At 37.6% G+C, this 25,893-nt stretch overlaps 2 protein-coding genes across 2 annotated transcripts in view; one reads left to right on the top strand and one right to left on the bottom strand.

The window, feature by feature from the left end:
* Positions 1-2,168: 2,168 nt before the first annotated feature.
* The window catches only part of mcph1 (microcephalin 1), a 37,251-nt gene continuing 13,526 nt past the window's right edge, over positions 2,169-25,893 (bottom strand). Inside the window, exons 14-15 of the mRNA XM_042501996.1 lie at positions 3,182-3,419; positions 2,169-3,086 (exon numbers count right to left, since the gene is read on the bottom strand). Of these exons, the coding sequence (XP_042357930.1) occupies positions 3,034-3,086; positions 3,182-3,419 (291 nt within the window). The 3' untranslated portion in view covers positions 2,169-3,033. The remainder of the gene's footprint in view (positions 3,087-3,181; positions 3,420-25,893) is intronic.
* On the top strand, positions 8,240-24,781 carry angpt2a (angiopoietin 2a). The gene is made up of 9 exons (XM_042501997.1): positions 8,240-9,032; positions 14,547-14,702; positions 15,877-15,998; positions 16,127-16,365; positions 18,180-18,307; positions 18,678-18,779; positions 19,523-19,689; positions 21,163-21,293; positions 23,554-24,781. The coding sequence occupies exons 1-9, from the start codon at positions 8,763-8,765 to the stop codon at positions 23,724-23,726; spliced, it is 1,488 nt and encodes a 495-aa protein (XP_042357931.1). The 5' UTR covers positions 8,240-8,762; the 3' UTR covers positions 23,727-24,781.

Below are 25,893 nucleotides of genomic sequence, written 5' to 3'. Positions count from 1 at the left end.
TTGCAGCAAATGTCACACACGCCTCCCTACGTCATGACACCATGTAGCATCGACGGAGCTGATTGGTCAAAAGAGGTATTAGGGCCAGCCAATGAGCGGGGCGCAACACGAGTTCCATAATGCTCCATTATTAAAGGGCTATGACGCGTTTTATTTTATCTGCAAGTAACAAAAATGATCATTTTCCATTTTCATACATGAGCTCAGAATCCTGAAATCATTCCCCAATTTTCCTTTTTTTCTTATAAATGAATTTAAACTGTACAGAAAATATTTAAAACTGATAAAATCTTTTATGCTGATATTGTTTTTTATGATTTTTTAATATAATTGGTGGTTGGTTATGGTGGTTTAATGTTGGTTGTTTTTTTTTTGTTTTTTTTAAACAATATATTTATTGTTTTTGAACATATACATACACATGCTAATCCACATATGTTTATAGTAGCATAAAAATAAAAAACAAAACAAAAACATTTGTGCATCCTCAACCAAAATACACATGGAGACACATGAACAAAAACCTTCTCAGACAAATATAGAAAGAAGAGAGACAGATAAAGGGAAAAGTATATATATACACACATGTTTATGTATACATCTTAAGTACATATACAGTCCTCTAGTTCTATTTAAATTCAAAATCCATCATAGTCTTCCTGTAATTAAACACAAGGTAATCTCATTGCGAGGTTTACTTCAGGTAGTATTCAGTTCTCCTCTTCATCATTTGGTAAATCTATACTTTTAACAAAAACAGTGAATGGTCCCCACACTTTTTCAAACATATCCTGCTTCCTTTGTCTTATATACGTCACTCTTTCTAATGGAAAAGTTGTTAACATTTGGCTGACCCAATATGTGATACTTGGTCTGCTAGTCTTCTTCCAATAATGTTGGTTGTTTTAATCTGTTTTTTTTTTTGCCACACTTTGAAATTTGTTCCAAATGTGCACCACAAATAAAATGTTTTATTTTTGTTGTATTAGAATGGGAAAAAAGCACAAAAGTTATATGACATACTAAAACATTGGGAGTATCTGAGCCCCTAAGGGGACCTTGGGGGAAACAATCAGATGGTGAAAAAAAACTGATGGTGTAGAAAAAATTTTGATGTTGGGAAAAAATTGATGATGGGAAAAAATAGACGGTGGAAAAAAAATAGATGCTGAAAAAAATTGATGGTAAAAAAAACATCAAAATGTCTTTTTCATGATAAATTTTTTTCCAGCATCATTTTTTTTCTCATCATCCAATTTTTTTCCATCTGATTTTGTTTCTCTCCCACGTCCCTTTAGAAGCTCTGTGGATAACTGAGATATATTTATATTACGTCTTGTATGTTATGTAATTTATTATACGAATTTTTAAAAACTTTTTCTTTCTTTGTTTTTAATTTAACACTTCCACAGTCTGTCCACCTGTCTGGGGTGTAACCTGCCTCTCACTCAGTGTCAACTGGAATAAACTCCAACTTCCCCGCAGCCCTTTACAGGATCTTGAACGATGCAGAAAATGCACAAATTGTAGACAAACACTTAACAGAATGCAGGACATTTTTTTTAAGCTTAACAGTTTCTGGTGAGAAACCTAACCAAAACTCCTGTTTCCTATGAGTCCCCCCAATGTTTAAACAAAACCGGCGCCCTTGGCTTGGTAGGTAACAGAGGGTGGGGCTCTGTATGCTATCAGTCATATTGTGCTGACCTGGAGTAAAATATTGATACAATTCTTTGTTTTACTGGGCCTGGCCTGATGAAGGTGCTCCAAAAGTTGCAAAGACATTATTTTGTATATTTACTCAGTAAATCAGTGTTCTTTATAAAGTATAATGCAACATCAGTAAAGTGGACATATTACACATGCATATTAAATACTTTAGAAACAGTAACAGCAGTGGTAATATGTCAAAACTACAAATTCTCAAGTAAAACATTAGTACATTTTGGGTAGAGTGTTTGAGTAGATTTGATATTTTCCATCTCTGCTTCCTGCACACAACCGACAAGTGTGAGTACAAACTGTGATACATTAACAGGTTTATTTGTCGTCTGTCCTCCAGTGACACTGCTGAGTGGACTCTGACGACACTTTGACAGATTGATCCATCAAACAACTGTGCTTTGTCCTTTTCAAAACCAAGCTGTTATTCCCCAAAAGGGTGCTTCGCTCATTACAGTGATTTTGAAAAAGTAACAGTAAAATGAATTTTGTCACAGTGCAATTTCAATAAATGTGGAAAACTGAAAGTTTCATTACACAAAAAAATACGTCTAGAGGGCATCAGCAGCGTGGTTGAAGAAATATGCTGATGTTTTCATTTGACAGAACATAAGAAAGCCAAAGATTAAAATCAAAATTTTATTCACAAAGACATCAGAAATAATGTGTATCTGAACCAGGTATGCCTTGATCTCCTCCAGTGTTGTTTCCTTTTATTTTTGTTTTTTTTTCCTTGATGTTGGTCGTCTGGCTCGATCTGAATGTTGCTGCTGGACTGCAAACATTTTTTTCTTTCAGTAGTTAATTAAAAAACAAGAATAAGCCTGGACAGACCCTGGAAGAAGACACATGTCATTCTGTAATATTGTAACTGTATTTCAATATATATGTCTGATAAAAACCATACAAATACAAATGTAACATCACAAAACACGTCTATCAGGCTACAGTATGTTCTCTCCTTTAGCGTATTAAACTGGCTCAGCAAGTATTTTTAAAATCACATTTTTATAAGTGTGAGGTTCAAGCTCATGTCTTGTTAAAAACTCACTATGACACATTAGTGGTGATTGTGGAGTTTTCTTGGGAAAAAAGTTTTCCACGTTTCACAGTGATTGTTGACAGTCCACTGAAGTAACAGGTTTCCATGGTAACCATTGACCAAAAGTCTTTGAAAAGTGAATATTTGAGATTTGAGAAGGTTTCTGTAAAGCCTCTGAACACAAGAGCAGGATAAACTTGCACAAGAGGAACTCTGTAAGGTAGAAACTGAGGACCAGTCCAACATAAAGTCTCTTAACTTCACAGCTTTCACTCCAAGTCGTACTTATCATATGACAGCTGCTTCAAATGTGTGATACTGTCTGAAATAAAATCACAAAAACAGAGAGAAACAATTAATAGTGGTACAATAAAGGAATTTAGCATTTCACACGGAGATTGTCGGAAAATTTCTTACCCAGCACCCACTGCTCCGACAGGATCCTGCTCCCCTCTGGTCTCTTGCCGCTGTATCTCCCGATGCAGATGCCCGCCTGCCGCACCGTTTTGCAGACTGTTCCTCCACAGAGCTGGATCAGCTCCACCAGGCTCTCAGGGGGCGGCTGGCAGTGCTGGGACACAAACATGGCTGGTTGGTCCTGGAACAGGTCCTGCTGGTGCTCTCCGGCAGACAGGTGCCTCTGGAGACGACAGATCTGGGAGGAAAAACTGACGGTTAATCAACGCACAGAGAGTGGTGAAATGTAACTAAGTACATTTACTCAGTCACTTGTGTGAAATTTGAGGTATTTGTACTTTAATTGAGTCTTTCCTTTTCACGCCACTTTATCTCTACTCCTCTACTCTACTGTTTTTTTTTTGCTTTCTAGCCTGGAGTTTATATGAGAGGACTGATGCCACCTAATGCATAAATATTTTGTGTACAGACAGTATGCTAAATACTACCAGTGGCTGGTTAACTTAGTTTAGCATAAGGTCGGTAAACAGGGGGAATTCATTTGTAAGTTATAACATCCAGAAAATGAGACAATACTGAAAGTGGCCTGAAGGTGGCTGCTGGATCACTGGAAGCTGTTTGGTCTTAGAGGCTTTCCAGGGTCTTTTTTTCATGTGCTTCAGAGCGAAACAACATTAAAAGCAGATTTAGAAAGCAGCTTTTTTTCAGTGTTTGTTATCTATTTCTAAGTAATTTACCACAGTCAATTACAGAAGAATCACACAACAAACTTTGAACAAATTATTCAGCACACTTTCATTTCACCCAGGCAGTCTGTTCTCTTCTATTTTTCACATTGAAACAACTCCATCAGAATCACAGTAACTAACACAACTCCTCACTCAGTGTTTAACTCTGAATGACATTAAAACGGGCTACAATTCTCTCTCAAGCTGACGCTATACCAAAAAATTTTTTTACCGTCGCAGACAAATTTCCAATATCAGAATCAAAATCATGAAAGTTTTGCCAGAGTTGTGGCACGCTGCTGTGATCTTTATCATTTGGTATAACTTGTTTTTATAAAACTTCATCAGAGATGTCTCAAGTCCGTCTTTTTCTTGTCTTGACGTTCAGACGAAATCAAACATGTTTAATATTATTGTAAGTTTTTAAGCTTGGCTTATGCGAATGCTGAAGTTAAATGATGTGGACAGGTTCAACGACCAATAGCTGCGATCTCTGCAGCGCCAAACAGGAAGCAGCGAACCGGGTAGTAGGTAAACATGGAGGGGAGCAGATTCAGGGACGGCACGAGAACATAAACAAGTCTCAGTTCTCTTTTACTAAAAAGGAGGAGAAACTGTTGAGTCTGTGTTAAATTCACCATGTATCTGATCCACCAACCAGAAATGTTAAATTTTGAAGCAGGTTGCCTCACAATTTAACTGTTTTTTCCATTTAAAATGGTGCAGTTAATCAACGGAGGCTGGTGAAGAGGCAAAATCCAAGATGTTAAGTTTGTACGGAAACACGTTTTAACTTATTGGATTATATTGATGCTGACTTGACAAGAATACTGTCGACATATGACGCCTTTTATCTTGTGTTTCTAGAGTTCCGTTTTTGCTGATATGTGACATACAGTATTTCTAAAAGGGAGTTTGGTTTAATTTGTTCTACCTGGAGGGGGATAATCAATAATCAATAGTCTTACAAATAGTGACCTTGCAAGATCACCAGTCTCTGCAAAATCTTAAAGACTGTGGTTAAAAACTCTTAGACGTAAGAGGGTGTCTGACTTCAGACTTTTAAAAGTCTATTCAAAGTCTTCGAGTGTATTGTAGGCATTATGTTTCTGGTTTTATTTCAGCAGCCCACATTGTTCAGAGTATTATCAGCTCTGTCTGACTCGATGTGAATTTCTTTGAGGTTCTGTTTCTTTTTGGGTTTGATGAGTGATGCTCTGCGCTCTCACTACAGGCCTGCTCTGTATCCAGCAGGGGTCAGTTACTAAACAGAAGGGGACAATCTGCTCTATTCTGAGGATGAATGCCAGGAAACATGCTTTAAGGCTTTTAGTCTTTTGTCAATGTTCACACAGGTTTCACTTTATGTCAAGTTATCAGGGGTTGGTCAGAGGGCTCTGGGACAGGGTCAGGTTAGCATTAACCCATGTGGTGAACTTCAAAGGGAATGATTGAAGACTATGTGTTAGGTCTATTATGTGAGAAAAGAGGATTAGAAAAATAGAAGAAACACAAAAGGGCAACATGACAAAAACTAAACAAAATGCTGTTTAAGTATTGTATGAGTATTTTAAGAAAACAATATAAAACCTCACAAACAACCTCATCAAACCATGAATTGAAGTCAACGGGAATCACATTAAACAACAGAAAAACTACATCAAAACATCCATTTACAAACTCTCACACAACTCATGCAATATAATCCAAGTTTATTCAGTCGTATGCTCAGTGCTTCCCAAACACATGCATTACTATTTCAGTTCAAACTATTTAAAACTGCACTAAAAGTGAAACTCATTTCAAAGCCAGAGTTCCCGAATAAAAACACAAATTTGCCTTGCTGAACATGGTAGATGCTGGTCTACCGCTGCTGTTCAGGTTAGTTAGTTTAAGTGACTTTGGTTATTTAAGTGATTCACTACAAAAAAACTGACTGATTAAGGAATGAAGGAAGCACAGATAGGTTTCACTATTACTTCATTTCCACTTCTGAAATAGCTGTCTGTTTGGAAAGTATTGAGCATACGGTCAGATACATGAAACCTGGATTACTCTGCACCACCTGTGGGAGAATTTGCACACTGATGTTTTGATATGGTTTTGCTGCTTTGAAACTCGAACCTTCAATTCATCAAGAACTTTTTCCATTTTTGGATTCTTCGTTCTTGTGGAGGCATGTGAGACAAGCAAGTTTTCACGAATTCAACATAACACAGGGTGAGTAATTGATATAGAAATGATCGAATAAAATGAATTTTCATGATGATAACTATGACATTTACTTTCTGCCGTGTTCAGCAGCAGTTTGCATAAATTTAATTCATACTGCTGCATTAAAAATATATTTTTCATGACCCTCATCTCTCTATGAAATATTTGCATATAAACTATTTAATTTGTTGCATTCCTCAGCGCTAAAGTTTTCAAAACTCCAGAGAATGGGTTATAGACATGCCAGTGGCAAAAGGCTTTTTCTGACCAACACTCTTGAAATTGTTAAAACATTAGTTAAATTGTAAAGTGCCAGCAACTATTCATTCTTCACCTGGGAAATTCCACCTCCTTACATGGTCAACCAGATCAATATCTTCGCAGCCACTAATATACACTTAAACTTCTCTTGTTGTGCACAATAACGTGTCTGCAGAGGCAGATAGATTGTCCATTTCTTTGTATAATGAATTACAGCCTGTGCTTTAGCATCATTTACGCTGTCTGCTCTTTGCATGAGAACATCTTTAGTGTGATATGTTCAATAACTGTTACCATTAAAGTTTAAGAGACTCATCCTGAACACCTGAAAAAAATCAGTCTTTTTGGAATGACGGCAAGTCCTTCCTCTTTGGTAATGTGCCCTAAATATGTTGCATTTCCCGTATACAGTAACTCTTACATCAGCCTACTTCCTACAATTCTGTTTTGGTATTTCTGTCCAAGTGCAGAGTGCAAATCTAAGGCTGTCCTGACAAAAAATGAAATATGGTGCAGTCATGGTTATGTCAAGGTAAAATGAGAGGATAAAAAGCTCAAGATATTTTCAATTACATTGCAGACCGCTGAAGATGGACCAAGGTTTGTCTGTTTTTCAAAGACACTGTGAGGCCAGTAAAGAGAGAAGCTACTAGATCAATAGGAGAGTCTTTGATGGAGGCACATTCCTGCAGTATAGTACAAAACATCCTCCTATGTTATTATCTTTCTTGTGCTAAACACCTGCACTTTGTTCCCTGGTGTGACACAAGAGCCCTCAGACAGACTGCAGCAAAGCATCTGCTGCAATCATGGGAAAACTTACAACTGGTGTCTTGCAGGATAGCCATTATAAGAGAAAAAGATTGTATTTGACTGTATCATGTTGTGGAGAGTCAATCCTCTTGTTTTTTAGAAACATAACCCAAGGGTGATGGATTTTTTAGAATCATTTTCTACTGAAAAACATTTTCTTCTTCAAGCCACAGAAAAAATAAGTTCCTAACACAAGCATTTCAGGCATGTTGTCCACAAAGGATGTCTTGAAATGCTCCACTCTCTAACAACGTCAGAGCATGCCGGAAAATGACAACACTGCCTTCAATAATTCTGGAAAACATCCACTTTTTTTTTTAAGGATCTGTATTAAGTCTGATCATTTACAAAGCACTCACACGGATACACACTTAGAATAAATGCAAAGTAATTCCTCTGTGTGGGATCACTTTTGTCTTTCTATTTCAAGCTGGTGTAGACGTAAAAATTTGGGACAGTATACACCCACAACATGCCCACATATTCAAGCTGTAAAAATCTCCATTCTAACAAGGTACTTAAAAAAAACTGTATTTTCTTGTTGAGAAAACTAAGGAAGACCTTTCTCATAACTTTTTGATCTGGAAGAGCAAACAATGCTTTATTATACTCATGGCTCAGTGATCTGCCAAGTAAATTTCATCTGTATCTTGCATAAATCTACCCTGAAGCAGAGGCAAATAAAAAAAGCCACTATTTTGTGGTCAGAGGTCATCAAGTGGCACTTTCAGTTTGTACCAGTAACAGATGATATGAGACTTTACAGACCCTGAGACCTCAAGAAAGATCTGGGAATTCTGGATTGTTTCATAACATTTTGAACTTGTAAAATAAACTGATGTAAATAAAAAATAAAGATGACAAAAAGAAAAAGTCTCAGCAAAAGGGAAAATCAGTAGATTTTGATGGATTAAAAAAAAAAAAAAAGTACAGATTATATTCATAAAACACCGTATAAGCCATAGTAGATAAATGGGTGTCATGAGTTATTTTTCCTGTGAATCTCCCATTCAGAGATGCAAGTGTTTGTCAATGGCCGGGAAACATTTTTCAATGAATGGGATGGATGCTGTTACTATCAGAGTGTGCTGAAGGTGGACAGCTGCATCCTGAGTATCCGTTCAAGTAGAGAAGAAAAAAACACGTGGAGGATATAGTGGAACGTGTGTAGTTTTGTGCATCTGCTCGTCCGTGTAGTGAAGTGCGTGTGTACTGAAAGGAATCTGCACTTCACTGCTCTTCACAGTGACTGGTCACAGTGACGGGGGGAGTGGTTTAAACTCACAGCTAATCAGAGGGGCCTCGGGCAGCTCAAACAAGTGGTTGGGAGCTTGATGAAAATCAAGCACATGCAGACTGGCACCGGTAACCTAAAGGGAATGACAGACTACCTCTAATTCCTGATGGCTTTTTCTCCTCCTACCACTGAGAGGGAATAAAAAGAATCTGCCGCACCTCAAGAGGACTGTTTACACTTGGATGCTATTGGACAGAGACATTCAGTCACTGAGAGAACCTGCACATCCAACTTGTGCTAACTTTATTTTTAGGTAAATAGCTCTACTATGAAGATGCTGAATGTGGACTTACTAGTTTTAAGTTTCTGCCTTGGTCTGGGGACGGGATACAGTGCTATGAGTAAGAGACAATATCAGATCCAGAACGGGCCGTGCAGCTACACCTTTCTGCTGCCTGAGCAGGAAAACTGCCAAACCCAGAGCAGCAACTACAACTATCCGATCCAAGAGGATGGACCTGTGGACAACGACGAGTCTGCTCAGAGGCTGGAACAGCTGGAGATCATCATGGAGAACAACACGCAATGGCTGCTCAAGGTAAAGCTGTGTCCGAACCCACTGTGATACCAATGACTGCCTTGATTACAGTGATTTGAGCGTTTCTGTGGAAAATAGGATGAGGTCTATTTATAAGAGTACAAAGTGTGCCTAACAGCTACACTTCCTGTACAGGTGCCACTGGAGATATTCATACTTCCTTTCCAATTTTGTGGAAAGGAAAGACGGTAGCATTTTAAAGAAACTCAAACACCTGGTATGGAGCTTGGGGATCATTTGGATGAAATATTGACCAAATTTCACACTAAAACATTTGTAGAATTATCTGATATGCTTCAACATGAGGGACTTTGGCAATTATAACATCTAGAACAACAAGAAAGTATTTTTTTTCTGACTCACAAAAATTCAAGGATATCTGCTGTTTTTGATTTCATGCAATTGGCAGATTATTCAGACTCATAATAAACCACAACCTTTTTTTAAGTACCACACTAACACGAGTCAGGCTAACCAATATTACGCTGTTCCACAAAACCAGACATGACATAACTGTTTAAAAATTAGCTACAATTTACATTAATTACAACGACTTGGTAAGTTAAGTCAGAGCTGTAGCACATAAAAAACAGGGGTGGAAATCACCATAAGTGGCACTATACAATTTTATCATGATTCTTCAGTCGTGATACAGCGTTTTGAAATGTTTTGCGATATGCTGAACATAGTATTTTGCCATATATTGATTTAGTGCCTTTTTACAAGTGCAAACTGTGTCCCCAAAGTAAAACTTTGTCAACATCTGTTTTTCTGATGAGTCTTCAGTCTGATCACTTTGAATCATTTTACTGCAGCAAATTGTATCTCTTGGACTGAAAAAGCAAATTATTTTACTACTGCAGTGACAGTTAATCTGTAGTAGCTAATTTGTATTTGTAATAGTAATAATTTATGTGGTTAAAAAAAGATACTTGACGTCCGTGTATCGATACAATATTGCCATGCAAAGATATTACATAATGTTGTATTGATTTTTCCCCTCTTGCTTATTAAAAAAAAAAAAGAATTACACATGGCATTACCAACCATATTCTATTTCTTTTGAAAAGGCACTTTTGAAAATCGGCTGTGATAATACAGACTTGGAAACAAAATCAACAAATGTGCTTAGTGTCCATGAGACACTTTTGATTCACTGCAAAAGGACACAATGGTTTTGATGACTGACAAAGACTCAACACAGGTGTCCACACAAGAGACACATACTTCCTTTTCAGTCCGCTGAGGCTTTACTTGCCCGGGTGAGAGAGGTGAACCGCCTCTTGTCTCGCTCCCTCTCTGCTCCCTCTTCAGAGTGTGATTACTGATCAGAACTATACAAGACGAGCCAGACAAGACAAGACCACCTCACAGCTTGATCGCACAATTTCTGTCTGGTAACATAAAGCGAGCTCTGATCTGTTCTGAAGGAGAGCTCAGAGGGCACAAAAGCTCAAGGACTGCCTCAGGAACCAAAGCTGGCTCGTAACACAAGGGAAGAGCTGACAAAGTCCAGCAGCACATCTGACACAGTGGCAGGTTACATATTTCTTACAAAGAATCATTGCAAACATGTTTGGAGGAGGATTTTAGTACCCTCTTCTGTTGTGTGACTTCACCGAATCAATGTGCAAGGTGGAGGATAAATACGGGAGAAGAAATGGCTGCTTAGGTGGGATGGTTAAAGTTTCCCAACGCAAACATTATTTCCTAAAATACTTTTTTACTTTTTCTACTTTTTGCCATAAAGAAAACAACTGATTTGTATAAACTCCAAAATACATCCGAATGAAATAAGGATTCTCAATATTAAATATTATATCTTACCACAGCTCTGTGTAAACTAAGTGGAAGGATTTGACTTTGTAAATATCTATAATTCGGCAGGTGTGCTGTGGGAATTATTTGCTTTACAACTCAGGAATACTTTGTGAAAAGACTATTGAATCCTGACAAGCTGTAAAGTGTGGTGAAGAGGTGAGGTGTTGTCTTCTCAGATAGAATAAGAAGGCCGCATTTCTCCAACAGTAAATACAGAGTAAATGCTACAGCTGTAAGCGAGCTACCTTTAATGCAACCTTAATTCATTCATAATCATATATGTTGAAATAATAAAATTCTACTTTTGAATAAAACATTCATAGGGTAAAAGGTATCCACTCCATGTTTTAAAAGGTTTCCCAATAACCCTCAATAAGAACAAGCAGGTAAAGGAAACAGAGGGACGGTCAGTTGGATGACATTTAACTTTAGCTAATCATAAAAGAGCCTCACTCATCAAACCTTCCATTAAATCCCCATTTACAGGAGTGGCTTGATGGACGAAAAAGTTTAAATAAAGTGTAAAAAGGATTCCCACACCTTAAGCATCCAATTCAAAGACTTCCCAGGCCCAATTCCCTCAAATTCAAGGACCCAATATGGCACAGCATGGATATAAGTTAGAATGTGACAACACTCATAATTTCTATAATGAGAAATAACAGGCTTGACAGAAGCTCACAATCAACAATGAAAAACAGAGAGGGGCTTGAATGTGTGAATACATTCTCTAACACACCACAGCAAATCAATGTATTGTGTAAGCTGAGTGGATTTCTAAGCTTGCACAAAATGCATAATTTAAGCCCTTTTTATGACCCATGTCTGCTTATGTCTAATTTAAAAAATGTTTATTTTAAGGAACAGTGGGAAACCTGGTAAATAACTTCAGAAAACAAAAAATTGCCACCAAATTTAGAGGACTCAGACTGTCACTTATGCTGCGTTCACATGGAATCAGGGAGATGGTGGCAAACCAAGGAGATCATTTTAGTCGATGTAACAGGGGAGTAAATTAAAAGTTAGGCTGGCAGAGAATACCGGCAATGGTAATGGTGGACGGTACTGCCATTAAAAGTTAAACATTTTAACTTTTTGACTTCCTGTTAGAGAGAGGGTAGTTGTGCGCACAACGAAATGAAGAAAAAAGTAACGCCTGCACACTTACTCCTACGAGTTTCATGAAGACAATGTTTCAGTCCTATTTAGATCTTCGTCAAGTCTTCATTAAACTTGTGTGGCATGGAGTAAGAGTGCAGGCGTTACTTTTTTCCTCATAACCTTGATGACTTTAACAGCGATGGAATTTATACCAGATGTTGCGTTCACACAAGGCGAAAAACGAGGGCAACCCCAACAATTACCAGAAAAAATATATAAAATACGAAATTATTTTATTTATTTTATTTCATTCCATTCTTTGTAAACAATAGGTCATCACCATCATAACATATAATTTTTCTGTCCTGTCTTGTTTTTCTCTGCTGTCTGGAAGATGTTGTCCATCTGCCATCTATCATCTGCCTGATTCTATGTGACCGCAGCATTAAAAGCTTAAATAACGTCACGCTTTTGCATAAACATATTCAGTATGTCTACAAAAAAGTCTCCTTCCTATGACCTAAACCATGATTTCTCCACACATTATTTTGAAAAAAACAAAAAGAAGTTCCAAATCAGGACACAATAAATACTTCCATCAGGTGTGATTTACATATTTTAAATGGCCACTTCATTTCTCAATATCTTATTCACGCTGCACCGGCTGATGACAACTGAGGAAAACAATTTGTTGAGGAACTCAGTCACTTTTTACCGATGCCTCTGAGACACACGGAGTAAACAACTGATTAGATCCTTGAGTGTCAATGGGACATCCTGCCAAGATTTCAAATGACAGCCACCGACCACACATCCTTTTGTGTATCCAAGAACATAAACAAACTGGACGTCATGAAAGGAAGACAAACAAAATCAGCGCTAATTGCACATTTAACTTGTATTTTTCCACAATTAAAAATTAAACTAAAATTGGCTGTTCAGGCTCGAATTGCTGACTGATGAGTAAACAACAGAGGTGATTATGCAAACTTATTGTAGATGACAAAGATATTCAACTGACGCTGGTTTCCATACTGTCACGAAGGATGTAACTCCTCACTCAACACTTCCATCCTGTTTACGAGTCGTGTGACCTGATTGCCACTCAGGAACACCATGCAGGAAATAACTTAATGATTGGTCTCTGTCTAAATCTGGCAATACTGTAAGGTACAGAAGAACAAATCTCGTAAAGACGAAACACTGACCTTTTCCCACCCTGGCAGTAGGCATGCTCATTGTATTATTCCTATGATTAAGAGGTTTGGTGTGGGCAAGGTTACATCAGAACTGTGGATGTGTGTTTTTTTTTTTAAATCATTTTGAGTCACAATGATTCTGAATACTACTTTTCACATTTTGACTTTCAGGATGAACATCTTTGTGTAAATGATTCTTTTTTCAATTTAAAGAAGCTACTAAAATATCTGACACCATATAATAAAACTACTGAAAACGCCATGTGGAACCTGTCAACCCTTTAGCTCTCTAATGGTAACTTTCTAACATAGCACCATCAGTCTATTTCCAAAACAGGTTGATAAATGCATATTTTCATGTACTCATAGCATAAAAGTAGAGAAATATGATGGAAATACAGGTTTTTCAACTTGATAACACCAATGGTGCCAGGATGTGAACATCGGCGTATCTTGTGTGATAACTGTAGGTCCGAGGATCTGATGCTTGTAAAATTGGTGAAATCTTCGTAAAACTTATGTTTAAAAAAGTATTTTATTAATTTTAGCACACTGTCTTTTTAAGCATGTCTTATTTGTTTATTCTTTTTGCCACTGTTTTTATCTTATATTGTCATTGGGTACGCTTTTCTTTTGTAACTGTTATTTTTTGTTTCAGTGCAATCTTTAGAGCAATAAGTTGCAAACATTGCTCATCTGTTACATTGCTCATCGAAATTTGTTTTTCTTTGTATTCCTCAAAGTTGCCTGATTTTATTGCCTAAATTCTGCATTGTTTTTAATCTGGGTTCAACCATGGAACTATGCAACTTTGATTCAAAAAGCATTTCATAAATCAAGTTTATTATTATTATTGTTATTATTATGTCAGACAGAAGGGTAAAAATTGGTGTAATCAGGGTGTAAAACAAAACAACAATAAAATATACAAAATGTCTGCTACGTGCTCTCCAGAGAGTTCGAAAATAAGAAATTCAAATGTTTTTTTTTAATTTAAGCACGGCTACACACTGTTTACTGATCCACAGTATGCCAGTTAAAAGCTAGGTAACTGCTGATACTTGACTCTCTATGACAAGTGGTGTTTATTGCACTCCACTCACTGAACAATGAAGACTTTAGAGAATGTTAGTGCCTGGAACGAGTCCCAGAACCGACGAGGTGAATCTGAACAAGAAAAGATGAACAAATGACAAGAACTGAGGTTGCAGAAGAATCGCAGGAAGAAACAGACCTGCTCTGTGTCCAACATGACAACAGCAGATTGTAGTGAGCAACACCGATCTATCGATCTTAATGTAATACAGGATTGCGTGCACAACAAAACCGCTGGTTAATGACACCAATCAGTAACTCTTGAGCTCAAGCTAATTGAATTTCTTCCATGTTGCAGCTGGAGAACTACATACAGGACAGCATGAAGCAGGACATGGTCCAGCTCCAACAGACTGCTGTTCACAACCACACAGTTACGATGATTGAGATTGGAACAAACCTGCTGAGTCAAACTGCAGAGCAAACAAGAAAACTGACCAATGTGGAGGCGCAGGTGAGACTGCATCCACATACACAAGCACACACAAAAAGTGCACACATGCTATGCAAGCAGAACTCTGAGAAAGTCAAAACTCTGATAACTGTTTGCATTAAAGTATAAAAGGCTTCTCAACAGAATAAAAATGTGATGCAAGTAGTTTTTAATGACATGAATGCAGTAATATGTAACAAATCGTTTTTTCCATTCAAAGATGTAAGCCTAAGTGTGTTTTGTGATACACTGCATTAAATAATGAAAAAAAAAATAAGCAGAGGGAAAAACAGGCACGACTGCGTCAGTTTATTATTGTGGCTACACGTCAATGACCTTATGTGAGCCAACTGTACAGCATTTCCTGTTATTAGCACACTTGTATTCCCACAGAAAGGGTCTATCAGTTTGTCACAATCAGACATCCGTCTGTTCAAAGGCATCAACAGCTCCATTGGAGACACATAGCTACGATCCGTGTAAACAACCTGCTTTTTGCTGAGTTCAGTTCCTCCGAACTGGGAAATTAGAGGCAAGGTCCCCAACCCCAGAGTTTAGTTCAATACATCTGTCTGTGAAAAATAGGTGGATTTTGAATGTTTCCCTCTTTCAGGTACGTCTGCTGTATTGGAATCTGGTCGTTCTTTCCTGTCAGATTTTCCATTTTACAAATGGCTGTTTGCTCACTCTCAAAGTGCAAACTGGGCTTGTGCTGAATTTGATCCACTAATGGAGGAAGACAATTTGCCGGTCGACCTGACAAAGTGTTTTAAGATTGTTATGGTATTTAAGATTTTTATACACATGTTGTTTTTGCTTTTGTTGCTATACCTTCTAATATGTTACATGCTTTTTTACTTTTTTCTAAATTGATGCAAGCAGTGTTGTTATTTGCATTCAATATTAAGCATCAAATCGGAGAAGTGTAATATGCAAATAAAAAATTTCAAAGTAAAAATAATGACAGTTGATCAGTGTTTTATTTGACTAAACTTGGAAATGTGCTGTGTTCTGCAGGTAAACTCATTTAATTAATGGAGAGTCTCGAGCCCCTCTTGAGACTAATTTGAAGTGCAAAGTGTTTGCATCAGTCTGGAGCATCAAAAATCTACTGATGGATGAATGAAGGCTTTAGTAAGATATCTCAAGGATACAGCCTGACTGAACTGCTTCACCTTGTTTTTTTTGTTTTTAGGTAATTCATCATACAACTAGACTTGAGCGTCAGCTTCTTGAAAATTCCTTGTCAACCAACAAGTTGGAAAAACAACTAATTGTCCAAACAAATGACATCAGCAAGCTGAATGACAAAAACAGGTGAGGACATCAAATCACATGTCAGAAAATCACAGATAATACTAATTTTCAATGTCACTAAATGGATAGTTTTGAGCTAATCTGCAAAGGCAAAGCTCACTACTGAACTTGCTTTCTGTTCTCTTCAGCTTTCTGGAGAAAAAGGTGGAGGAGATGGAGGAGCAGAGGCAGGTGGAGCTGAAGATGCTTCGAGATGAAAAAGAGCAGCTTCAGGCTCTAATACTGAGGCAGACAGCCATCATCGGCGAGCTGGAGCAGCAACTGCTCAAAGTGTCCTCCAACAACACTGTACTGCAGCGACAGCAGCAGGAGCTACTGGACACTGTCAACAACCTCATTCACACCATCACTGCCGGCTCAGCTCAAGGTGAGTCCGCACTTCAGGTCATCATAACCTCTCTGGTGCACTCGAAACTTTTCTACAGTAATTCCACTAGCAAAAAAGTAATACACCACATGGCTGGTCACCTAGACACTCACATAATCAGTATTATACTGATGGAAATACTTTCCAGTTTATTCAGTAAAAGATCATTAATCTTTAATAGTTGACAAACACAATCCATTTTTCCCCATATTGCCAGAATTTATAAAGCTGGAGATTTGGTGAAAACATCATTATCTCCTTACTTTGAACATTTGTCTTAATATTTATCCAGTCAGTCTTTGTTGGAGGTTCTGTCTGTCACCATTTTTGTGTTGCAGCACTCTTGCCGGCTGCTAAAAATATCTTAAATAGATATTTTTTTCTGTTACAATAAATTAGTTGCAATATTTCCCAAATAAATTGTAGTGAATAAACGATCAATCCCATCAAGAAAAATGTAATGCACTGCCTGTAAGAATGAATAGCTGGGCAGCTCCTAAATATATGGAAATGATCTGCCAGCTGTTCTCCACGTTTCCGCCGACATTTCTGATGGACTCTTAAGTCTTATAATTATATTTTTAAAAAACACCATCATACTTGGAAGCCGCAAGTTCAGCGTTGAAATAAATGTAACACCTGCACAAATTAAAACCACGTTATGTAATTTCTACCTCCAGGGGTCTCTCAGTAAAAAAAACCAACAACAACCAATTAGAAACATTTCTATATCCATGCAAACAACCACCACTGCAGATGAAAATCTGTCTGACATGACTCAGGAAGAAATATTTACAGATTAATATTTTATTCAATTATGTTTTTGCAATTCTTTCTATTTAGAATTAGACATTTTAGTGTTAGACAAGTTAGTATCCATACACTGTGCAGCGACTGCAACTAATTCAACCAGCTGAGTGCTGTTATTCATGGCCAAAACAAGTCAGACAATAGCACAAACAAAATTGACCAATTAATCAGTGTTGTTGTGATGTTACAATGTTACAGTATACATTAGCTTACTGTCTGGCATGAGCCTAGAAGCACATTGTATTTATCTGGATCAGTATTCAAATATCATAAATAAGGCACCTAATGGTTTACTGTGTTGCAAAATTGCATGCAATTCTTAAAAAATTGATGCTATTTGGCAGATAAAAAAGCAGTGTTATTGAGTAAAATTCTCAATAAGTAAAATTCTGTGACTTTGTACTTGTATATTGTGCTTTTTTTTTTTTTTTCATTTGACCACACAAGGCGCTTTCACACTTTATGTTGCATTCACCCATTTACGCACACATTCATACACTGGTGACCAAGTCTGCCACCTCATAAGCACCCACGCACCATCAGGAGCAAATTGGTGTTAGGTATCTTTGCTGAGGATACTTCGACATGCAAAGCGGCGGGGTTGCATATTGAACCACTGACCTTCCAATTAGTGGGCGACCCGCTCTTCCTATGGAGCTACAGTTAATAAAGGTTATATAATGCCATTTACAGGCGACATAATGAAATGCACTATTTCTTGAATAAAACTGCAGGTTTGTCTGAGTTTGAAAATTGTTATCATTAAAAGTACAAAACAACCCATGTTTAATTCGTGAAGCCATTGTGTGCGGTTGCGCTGTGTGTTGGCCTGCACTAAAGAAGGCCACCTCACTTTAATTACAGCATGCCTCACTGTCAGAGCAGAAACACTGAAGGAATGACTGTGACCTTATTTTCCTCTAAGAAGATGTGAACTTATCAAAGGAGGACGGTTAAATGCCATACAATAGTGTGCCAAATTAACAAGGCTATGTTTTCTGCAGAGAGCAAAACTGTCATGATGCAGGACACTCCGACCACATTCACCGACTGTGCCGCTGTCTTCAAGTCAGGAAACACGCAAAGTGGAGTCTACACTCTCACATTACCCAACACTACAATGGAGGTTAAGGTAAAGTAAGCCTGTTTAACTGAGTCAAACTAGGCATGCACTGACCCACCCACACTTACACAACCTTGTAAATAAAACCTCTAGAGGTGCTCAGTACACAGTATTGTGATAGAGGTAGTTAAATTAAAATGTTCTTGGGCTTCCATTAATGATGTGCATGCTTGAGCTAAAACTGTGATCTCCTTAGAAACTTTTCAGCAAATAAGACTTGGACTTTAATTCTTTATCCCTGCCCTGCAACTCAACATTTGCTCTGACTAACCTCACATAAGACAGCATTGTCTAATTATTAATGAGCATGGATTCTTCACAGAGCATTAATTTTGAATTAATAATTGCAGCAGCCCCTTTATCCTTGTGTTGTTTGAAGGCTTTCTGTGACATGGAGACAGAAGGAGGTGGGTGGACAGTACTACAAAAACGCTTTGACGGACATGTTGACTTTCACCGTACGTGGCAGGAGTACAAAAAGGTAAAAACTATCAAGGAGAAATTCTTCCTTTAAAAAAAAATACAACCTAGGCTACGGTTTTCATTCCATATACAGTAAGAGGAATTGGTTTGGGCAACTGCAAGTGTTTTAAAGGCGTGTTGGTGCTCCTCTGTTGGGGGAATTACTACATGGAATCCAAAGAAGAATAGACACACCACAAACAGCAATCCTAGGTGATCACCATCTGCTATCCATGAAAATAATTTGAATTTAAAATCACTATAATTTGCCACCCATAAGCATCAATTACAGCACATCTAATATTTCTGTAAGTGCACCCAAAACTGTGCTTAAAATCTACAATCAAAAGGAGGACTCCCAAAAATAGACCAACATTGCCAACGCCAAGTAGCAGATAAATGGGCCGATGCTATGCCAAAAAAGAATCTCAAGTCCCCACGGAGCAATCATTACAGAGAAAAGCATTCATGCCATTTCCTTTATTCCTACCACAATGCAAGCTCAGTTAAAACTGGCATACTTTCTTTTCAATATCTCACTGTGAATATGAATATTGGTGATTGTTTTGTGTAACTGCTGGAAGTATTTTAAGTATGCTGATGAAATATTTGAGTTCCAAGGAAAAAGCACATGCTGTGTAAGAGAAGAGAAATGTGTGTTTCTGTCTGTTTGCTGTTATGTTAATGAAAAAAAAGCAACCTACAACCCTCTTCTGAAGGGGTTCGCAAAGGTTTAATTACACTTCCTTTGTGTCTTTCCAGGGATTTGGAGAACCTTCAGGTGAATACTGGTTAGGAAATGAATTTGTCTCCAGACTGACAATTCAGCAGTCCTACAATCTGAGGATCCAGCTGAGTGACTGGGAAGGAAACTCTGGATTCTCGCAATATGACCAGTTTACCCTCGACAGTGAAGCACAAAATTACAGGTAATGACAACATCAAAGAAACGTGTGTGTCAGATGCTTGGCGGCAATTACTGAGCATTTTTCTTTAAAGCCAAAATTTCACAGCTCCTGTAGCCCAAGTTATTAAGGACAAAGACGCCCATCAGCAAATCATGCGTCTCTCTTACAACAGTGCTTTTGAAGTCTGCCATCCAAAACACATCCCAGAAACTGGTGCCAGGTTTTAATCAAGGAGCGTAACTAAAGCACAGCCTCAAAACTCAAATCCTTGCAATTATTATGAGGAAATTAACAGCTATGTAAGTGACAACACAGAGTAGCACTTGAAACAAGATGCTTTCTTGAACAAAGAAAAAGCATCTTTACAGCTCCATCGTCAGAAGAACTCACATGTAGTGTCATGAAAATCGACTTCATACATGAATATATTCCCAAAGCTTAAAAGCATAATGGCTGTAATTATCATGCATTTTCTTCCAGCCTGGATCCATAATTCTGAATCTTCACCCACATCTGTTTTTTTAAGCAAATGAATGAGATAATGAAGTGAAACCATTCAGTCTGATTATCAGACTAATTCTCTACAGTTGCGACCACATTAATGGACACACTGACGGTGCTTGAGGGGATTTTCCACTGAATTCGCTCTGGTTGTTAACTCCTCGTATTAATGTGCAAGCAGGATTAATTCTACAGTCTTGATTGATAATTTATTCAATCAGCGTGTCCCTGGATCATATCACACATACATTTATCTCCCGAAAACCACTTTAGAAAGAACAAGCTTGTGGTCATCAATGCTGACCTCCTTTTTCAACATAAAGGCAAAACACATTATAGAAATTCCTGTGGATGGTCGCTCTTTGCTGTATAAGACTATTTACTTCCTGTTACTGACATACTGGCATCAGCCCAAAGAAAATATCATAAAACTGGTCTGAGCGTTTGAAAAATAGGAAATACATAAAATGTCTTGTTTTCTAACTGTCTGCACCGCTTGGCAAAAACACAACCGTAAGAAGTATTTTCTTTTCCGAACCTAAGCTGATTTCAGGAGAGGAATGGATACTTCCTTTGAATTTGACAAACAGACCTTGAAAAGCTCTGATTCAACACAGTTCTTTTCAGGTCTTAAGTCTACTTGACTATGACCAATCTGGTCTCCAGTTAGTTGGCTCAGTAATTCCAAATAACTCCCACAAAGACACTGCACAAATAGCACAACATGAATCCTTCAGCAAAAAAATAAAAACAGCACGACAACAAATGAAATCATCAAACTGCTTGTGAAAAAAACAAACCACAAAGAGCAGAAGTAAGAGAACAAAATTGTAATGAAAATAGCACACACTTTATGCCAAACCCCATTTTAGATCCAGTGCTAGTGAAGCTACAGCCAAACAACTGTATGAGTGAGTTCACGTTGCCTTTTGAGGAACAGCAATCACAGACTTCCTCCTCCTCTTCCTTCATTTTTCCTTTTCCACTCTACAGGATACACCTTAAAGGCTTCAGTGGAACAGCAGGCAAAATAAGCAGCATCGGGCAGCCAGGAAGTGATTTCAGTACAAAGGATGCAGACAACGACAAATGTGTTTGCAAATGTTCACAACTGACAACAGGGGGTAAGAAACACATTTTTGTAAATAAATTTGTAAAATACAATATTCCCGTCAATTTGTGATGTGGAACAAATTCCCACCCACCCAAATCTTGGCACTTCCCCGAAAAATCTTCAAGGGCATTTTGAGGGCTCCCATACTTTTGTGGCCAGGTCAAAGAGCACAATTAGCTAAGAGTTAATCACTGATCAACTCATTGGGGAATTCAGCCCCTACAATGGCTGACATTAATAGCCTGGGAACAGAGCTTTTCCCTCTCTCCTCTTGTAGCTTAAAGGTCCTCCTCCATTCCCTTCAAAGTGACTCTGCTGCCAGAAGTTTGTCTCCCTCTGTACTGGGGTCTGCCAAGTGAGCAGGAAAGCATGAAAACCCTAACCCTTTCCCTTTTTTCCCAGGAGGGGTCTTTCACAGGGGACTCCGTATGCACATTATGCACAATGGTTGTCTGAGTGGCACTGGCTCAGTAACAAGAGTCAACCCGCTGTTAAAAATACGAAACTGGCCGTTTGAATGAACAAAAAAATTGATGAATGTACTAAATCTATAAAGGCATAATAAGCTGCCTCTCCAGGATGTTGCAATCGCGACATTCAACGCAAATTAAGCCGATTCCCATGAATTCTGGTGTCCAATCACCACAATTTTATCACAAATTCACAATTTAAAACGGGTAAAATCTAATTTCATTGTTGAACTGCACGCAGTGTATTGATTCACTCAACCCTTCTTTTCTCTCTCTTCGAGCTCCATGCCTGGGACAGAGTCACACTCACAGTGACAGGGCTAACTGCTAACATCACACAGCCATGGTTACTTAAGTTATTAAAGATAAATGGCAGAGTTGAGCTGTTTTGGTGTTGGTGTGAGATTTTTAGGAGAGTTTAACAGCTCAGGGATGAATGTTAGTCGCTGCTGCTGTTAGCTTATGCTAATCGGGCAGAGAGAGCAGGAGAAGAGCAGCTCATGGAGACGGTTCTGCAGCACTTCTTCAAATGGCAGCGACAGATGACCCTCTGTGATCAGCTGATTGTCTGTGAACTACTGCTGTTGGAGACACCGAATGCTGACAGAAAAAGGCTCTGAATCGAAACATCACTCCAATCTATTTTGCAACTTTCACTTGATGCATTGTAATTTTTTAAAAAAGCTGCCATGAAATCAGACATTTTAGCCACTAACAATCAAAAACGAGCCCATGAAATCCTGCAGGGACTGAATAACTATGGAAAACCATATTTTGAATCCCATGTATTATATATTAGCTGAAAATGGTTTGCAGATTTCTTGATTACTGTTTACAGACACACATGCTATACCAGGGTACTACGTATGACAGGCCAGTTATTAAGGGACTGACTTATAAATTGGTTTATCAAAGACTCTGGATTTTGTTTTGTTTTCCAGTAGTATTCCCAGCGCACGCTAATGAATACTAAAAAAAATGTCATTGGGACCTAAAACAACAACTCTATGACATAGTAACAGTAGCAATTTTACTGTACATCCAATTAGATGCTGCAAAATGTAAAACGCCTGCCTGAACACCATGACACATACAGAAGAGTGTACTGACACTTCTTAACAGACAGATACTGGCGGCTCTCTCACATGATGACATGACATGGATTGAGCTATAGCACAGCACAGCTGAAAAGTGCATTCATGCTTTTCATCACACACACGCCATATAACAGTTAATGAAGCTTTCTCAGAGCAATCAATTAAAATGTGTAATTTAATGCTCATTAGTTTTGCTGAAACCTTAACTTTCTCTAATGATTCAATATGCAGTAGATGTTACAGCTTATTAACCTCAAAGGTTCAGGTTTGACAGGGTTGTAGGCAGTCTCCCCACGGCATTGTTTATAAAGTCTGCATATAAGTACAATTTTAATTTATTCTATAATGAATTCTATTGTGCTACGATGGTACAACTCTTTTTCACAGCTTTCTAAATTAAAAGAATAATGCATTTGTAATGTGTAAACACATCAAAAGTCAGTGCAGGATGACGTAAAGATGGTTCCATTCTAAAAAAGGCTTTAAAGTTTGTAATATTTTATTTTTATTCTATGACGGAGCTGTCAAGAATGAAAGCGACAAAGTTCTTAGCCAAACTAACCAAACTAGCCTTTTGTTATCACAGGTTACAATATCACACCACAGAAAAGACAGAAAACACAACCCCTGTTCTACACAGTGTTGAATGTATTATCTTCTTTGACGATATAACATCTAAATTTAAGTATGTCCTGTATTCTAGGTTGGTGGTTTGATGCCTGCGGTCCGTCCAATTTGAATGGGATGTATTACCAACAAGGCCAGAACTCAAATCGCTTCAATGGGATCAAATGGTACTACTGGAAAGGCTCGGGCTACTCACTGAAGTCCACTACAATGATGATCAGACCAGCAGACTTCTCAGGTTCCCTTTGAACCGTCATGCTCTGATTTAACAAAAATGCTAAGCAAAATTTGCCTGACAAATGGCAACAAACAACAAAACCAAAAATAAAATTCACAAGGGAGCCAAAGCACTTCATGAACATTTTTTACATACCTTTGGAAAGACATATTTTGTGCATGTTTTTGTGTTTAATTGTTTGAATCAAATGGGTTGTTGCAAGAAATTGTGAAATATGGACTGTCAAAATGACACAGACAGATAAACTATGTACAGAGAGCTATAGGTATAGTGATTACATTCAGCTAGCTAACAGGACAGAAGAGGCCAGAGGAAAAATAGACATTAATTAATCTAATTTTCTATAAGATTTTAATGTAGTTAATTCAATTATTTATGTTTTGAGTAATAGCTGCCTATGTCATTGAATAAAAGAGACTATGGTACAACACGCAGATCAACGACTGGCTCATAATGATTTTTGCGTTTCTGTTAAAGGCGTAAAATATAAATGCAAATGTAAAAATGCCACAGAAAATGTTTCTCTTAAGACAGTGTTTTTCTCCTGAGATTGTATGTACATTTGTTGTTTAATTTATAAGTAGATTTTAAGTTTGATATTTAACATTATTGTATATGACAGACATTTGTGACAGATATTGAGTCCTAATTAGTTAACAATTTTATTGCACATACAGTAAGAAGATTTTTTAAAATATAATTCTGCAGTATGTTCCCACATGCTCATACATGATTATCTTTTATGCAGTCTTTTGGGAATGTATTTTTTTTAATTTATGCAATATTTCTTTTTAGACAAGCTTTGTGGTAAAGTTGTACATGTGAGAAAGATGAATTTCTCACCAATAATACTACTGTTTGACTGTAATGGTCTACCAGCTGTTATGTACCTGAAGTTGATTATTAAACACAACCACAAGGCAGAGAGCTTACGACATAAGCCTTACTGTCCTTTTCCTGTTCTACACTGTAACAACGAGCAGCCTGGTGAATACGCAGTTCACCAACCTTTTTCAGCAATGTTTTATCATTTCAAGTACAAAATAAAAATTCTAAATGTTTAAAAGTTGCAATTTTTTGTTGTTATTTTTAAGGTTGTGAGTCATATGTGTCGTGACACAGTCAACTTGGGGTTGGATATGGATAAAAAGCCACATGGGAAAGTCTAGTTTATTACTAATTCAGTCAATACCTGACAAATCAAGGAGCAGTGCTTCATTGGGTTAATATAAAGCTCAGTCAAATACAGCCATAAAGCAGTCCTGATCATTGATTTTCCAATAATTGTCTAATGCAGAAATATCAAAGGATGGGAAGCCTGATGGCTCGGAACGGTAGCAACATTTAGCCACGTAAAAAAAAAAAAAAAAAGTGTAAATGTACACTATATTTAGAATATTTTCAAGGTTTAACCCTGTGTCAGACAGCCCTTTCTGAGACTCCATTTACAGAAACAGTGATTTCACTTTGTGGCACATGGAAGTTGCTTGTCTATTGTTGCTTCGATTGTTACGTTCGGTTGTGTTATTGTTTGACTATTGGAACCACACTTACGCGGCAGCCACAGCAGTAAATTGGTTTGAAGCAACATCGTTGTCCAGGAACCTTTGTCAGGTCACATCGAAAAAAGTTTTCAGAAAAGCTTGGCAAAATAAGATTTTGATATAAAAACAAACATACTTTAACCAAAATTTGAATTTTCAGATATGAATATATAAAAGAAATACTACTGAAAAGCTACAGAATTAGATAAAAATCTCAAAAAAATAAATAAAAATAATGGAGCTGCCCTATTAAAGTTAAAACAACCAAACTGCTTCATGTACTGGCCACATGTGACATGTAGCTTTTATTGTTTTAATCTTACAGCCAATTCACTGAGGTCAAGATATGAAAGAGATGTCATTAAAATGAACTGTTAAAATTGTTTGTTTAGTGAATACTACAAAAATACATTCCTATCATGAATACTGACAACAGCTAAAGGCAACATCACGCTCCACGGGGCACAGGAACTGAGTCAAAGAGGGAAGCATGTGGTTTGCCACACACTGGATGCGTCCATAAGAGTAAAGCAATGACAAACAGCCATTGGGACATAAAAAAATAATTAGTCTGTCACAACAAAAGCCATGATGCAATTCTGAGAGGAAATGTGTTGACATTTGTCCGCATCAA

Source organism: Plectropomus leopardus, chromosome 15 (genome assembly GCF_008729295.1).
Source record: "Plectropomus leopardus isolate mb chromosome 15, YSFRI_Pleo_2.0, whole genome shotgun sequence".
Classification (NCBI taxonomy): domain Eukaryota; kingdom Metazoa; phylum Chordata; class Actinopteri; order Perciformes; family Serranidae; genus Plectropomus; species Plectropomus leopardus.
This window is presented reverse-complemented; position numbering and strand designations above follow the sequence as displayed.

Excerpts from the sequence above, each read along its gene's own strand:
- angpt2a (XM_042501997.1), top strand. The coding sequence starts at position 8,763 with ATGAAGATGCTGAATGTGGACTTACTAGTTTTAAGTTTCTGCCTTGGT. Across the intron at positions 14,703-15,876 it reads TGACCAATGTGGAGGCGCAG|GTAATTCATCATACAACTAG; the intron begins GTGAGACTGCAT and ends TTTTGTTTTTAG. Across the intron at positions 15,999-16,126 it reads AAGCTGAATGACAAAAACAG|CTTTCTGGAGAAAAAGGTGG; the intron begins GTGAGGACATCA and ends TGTTCTCTTCAG.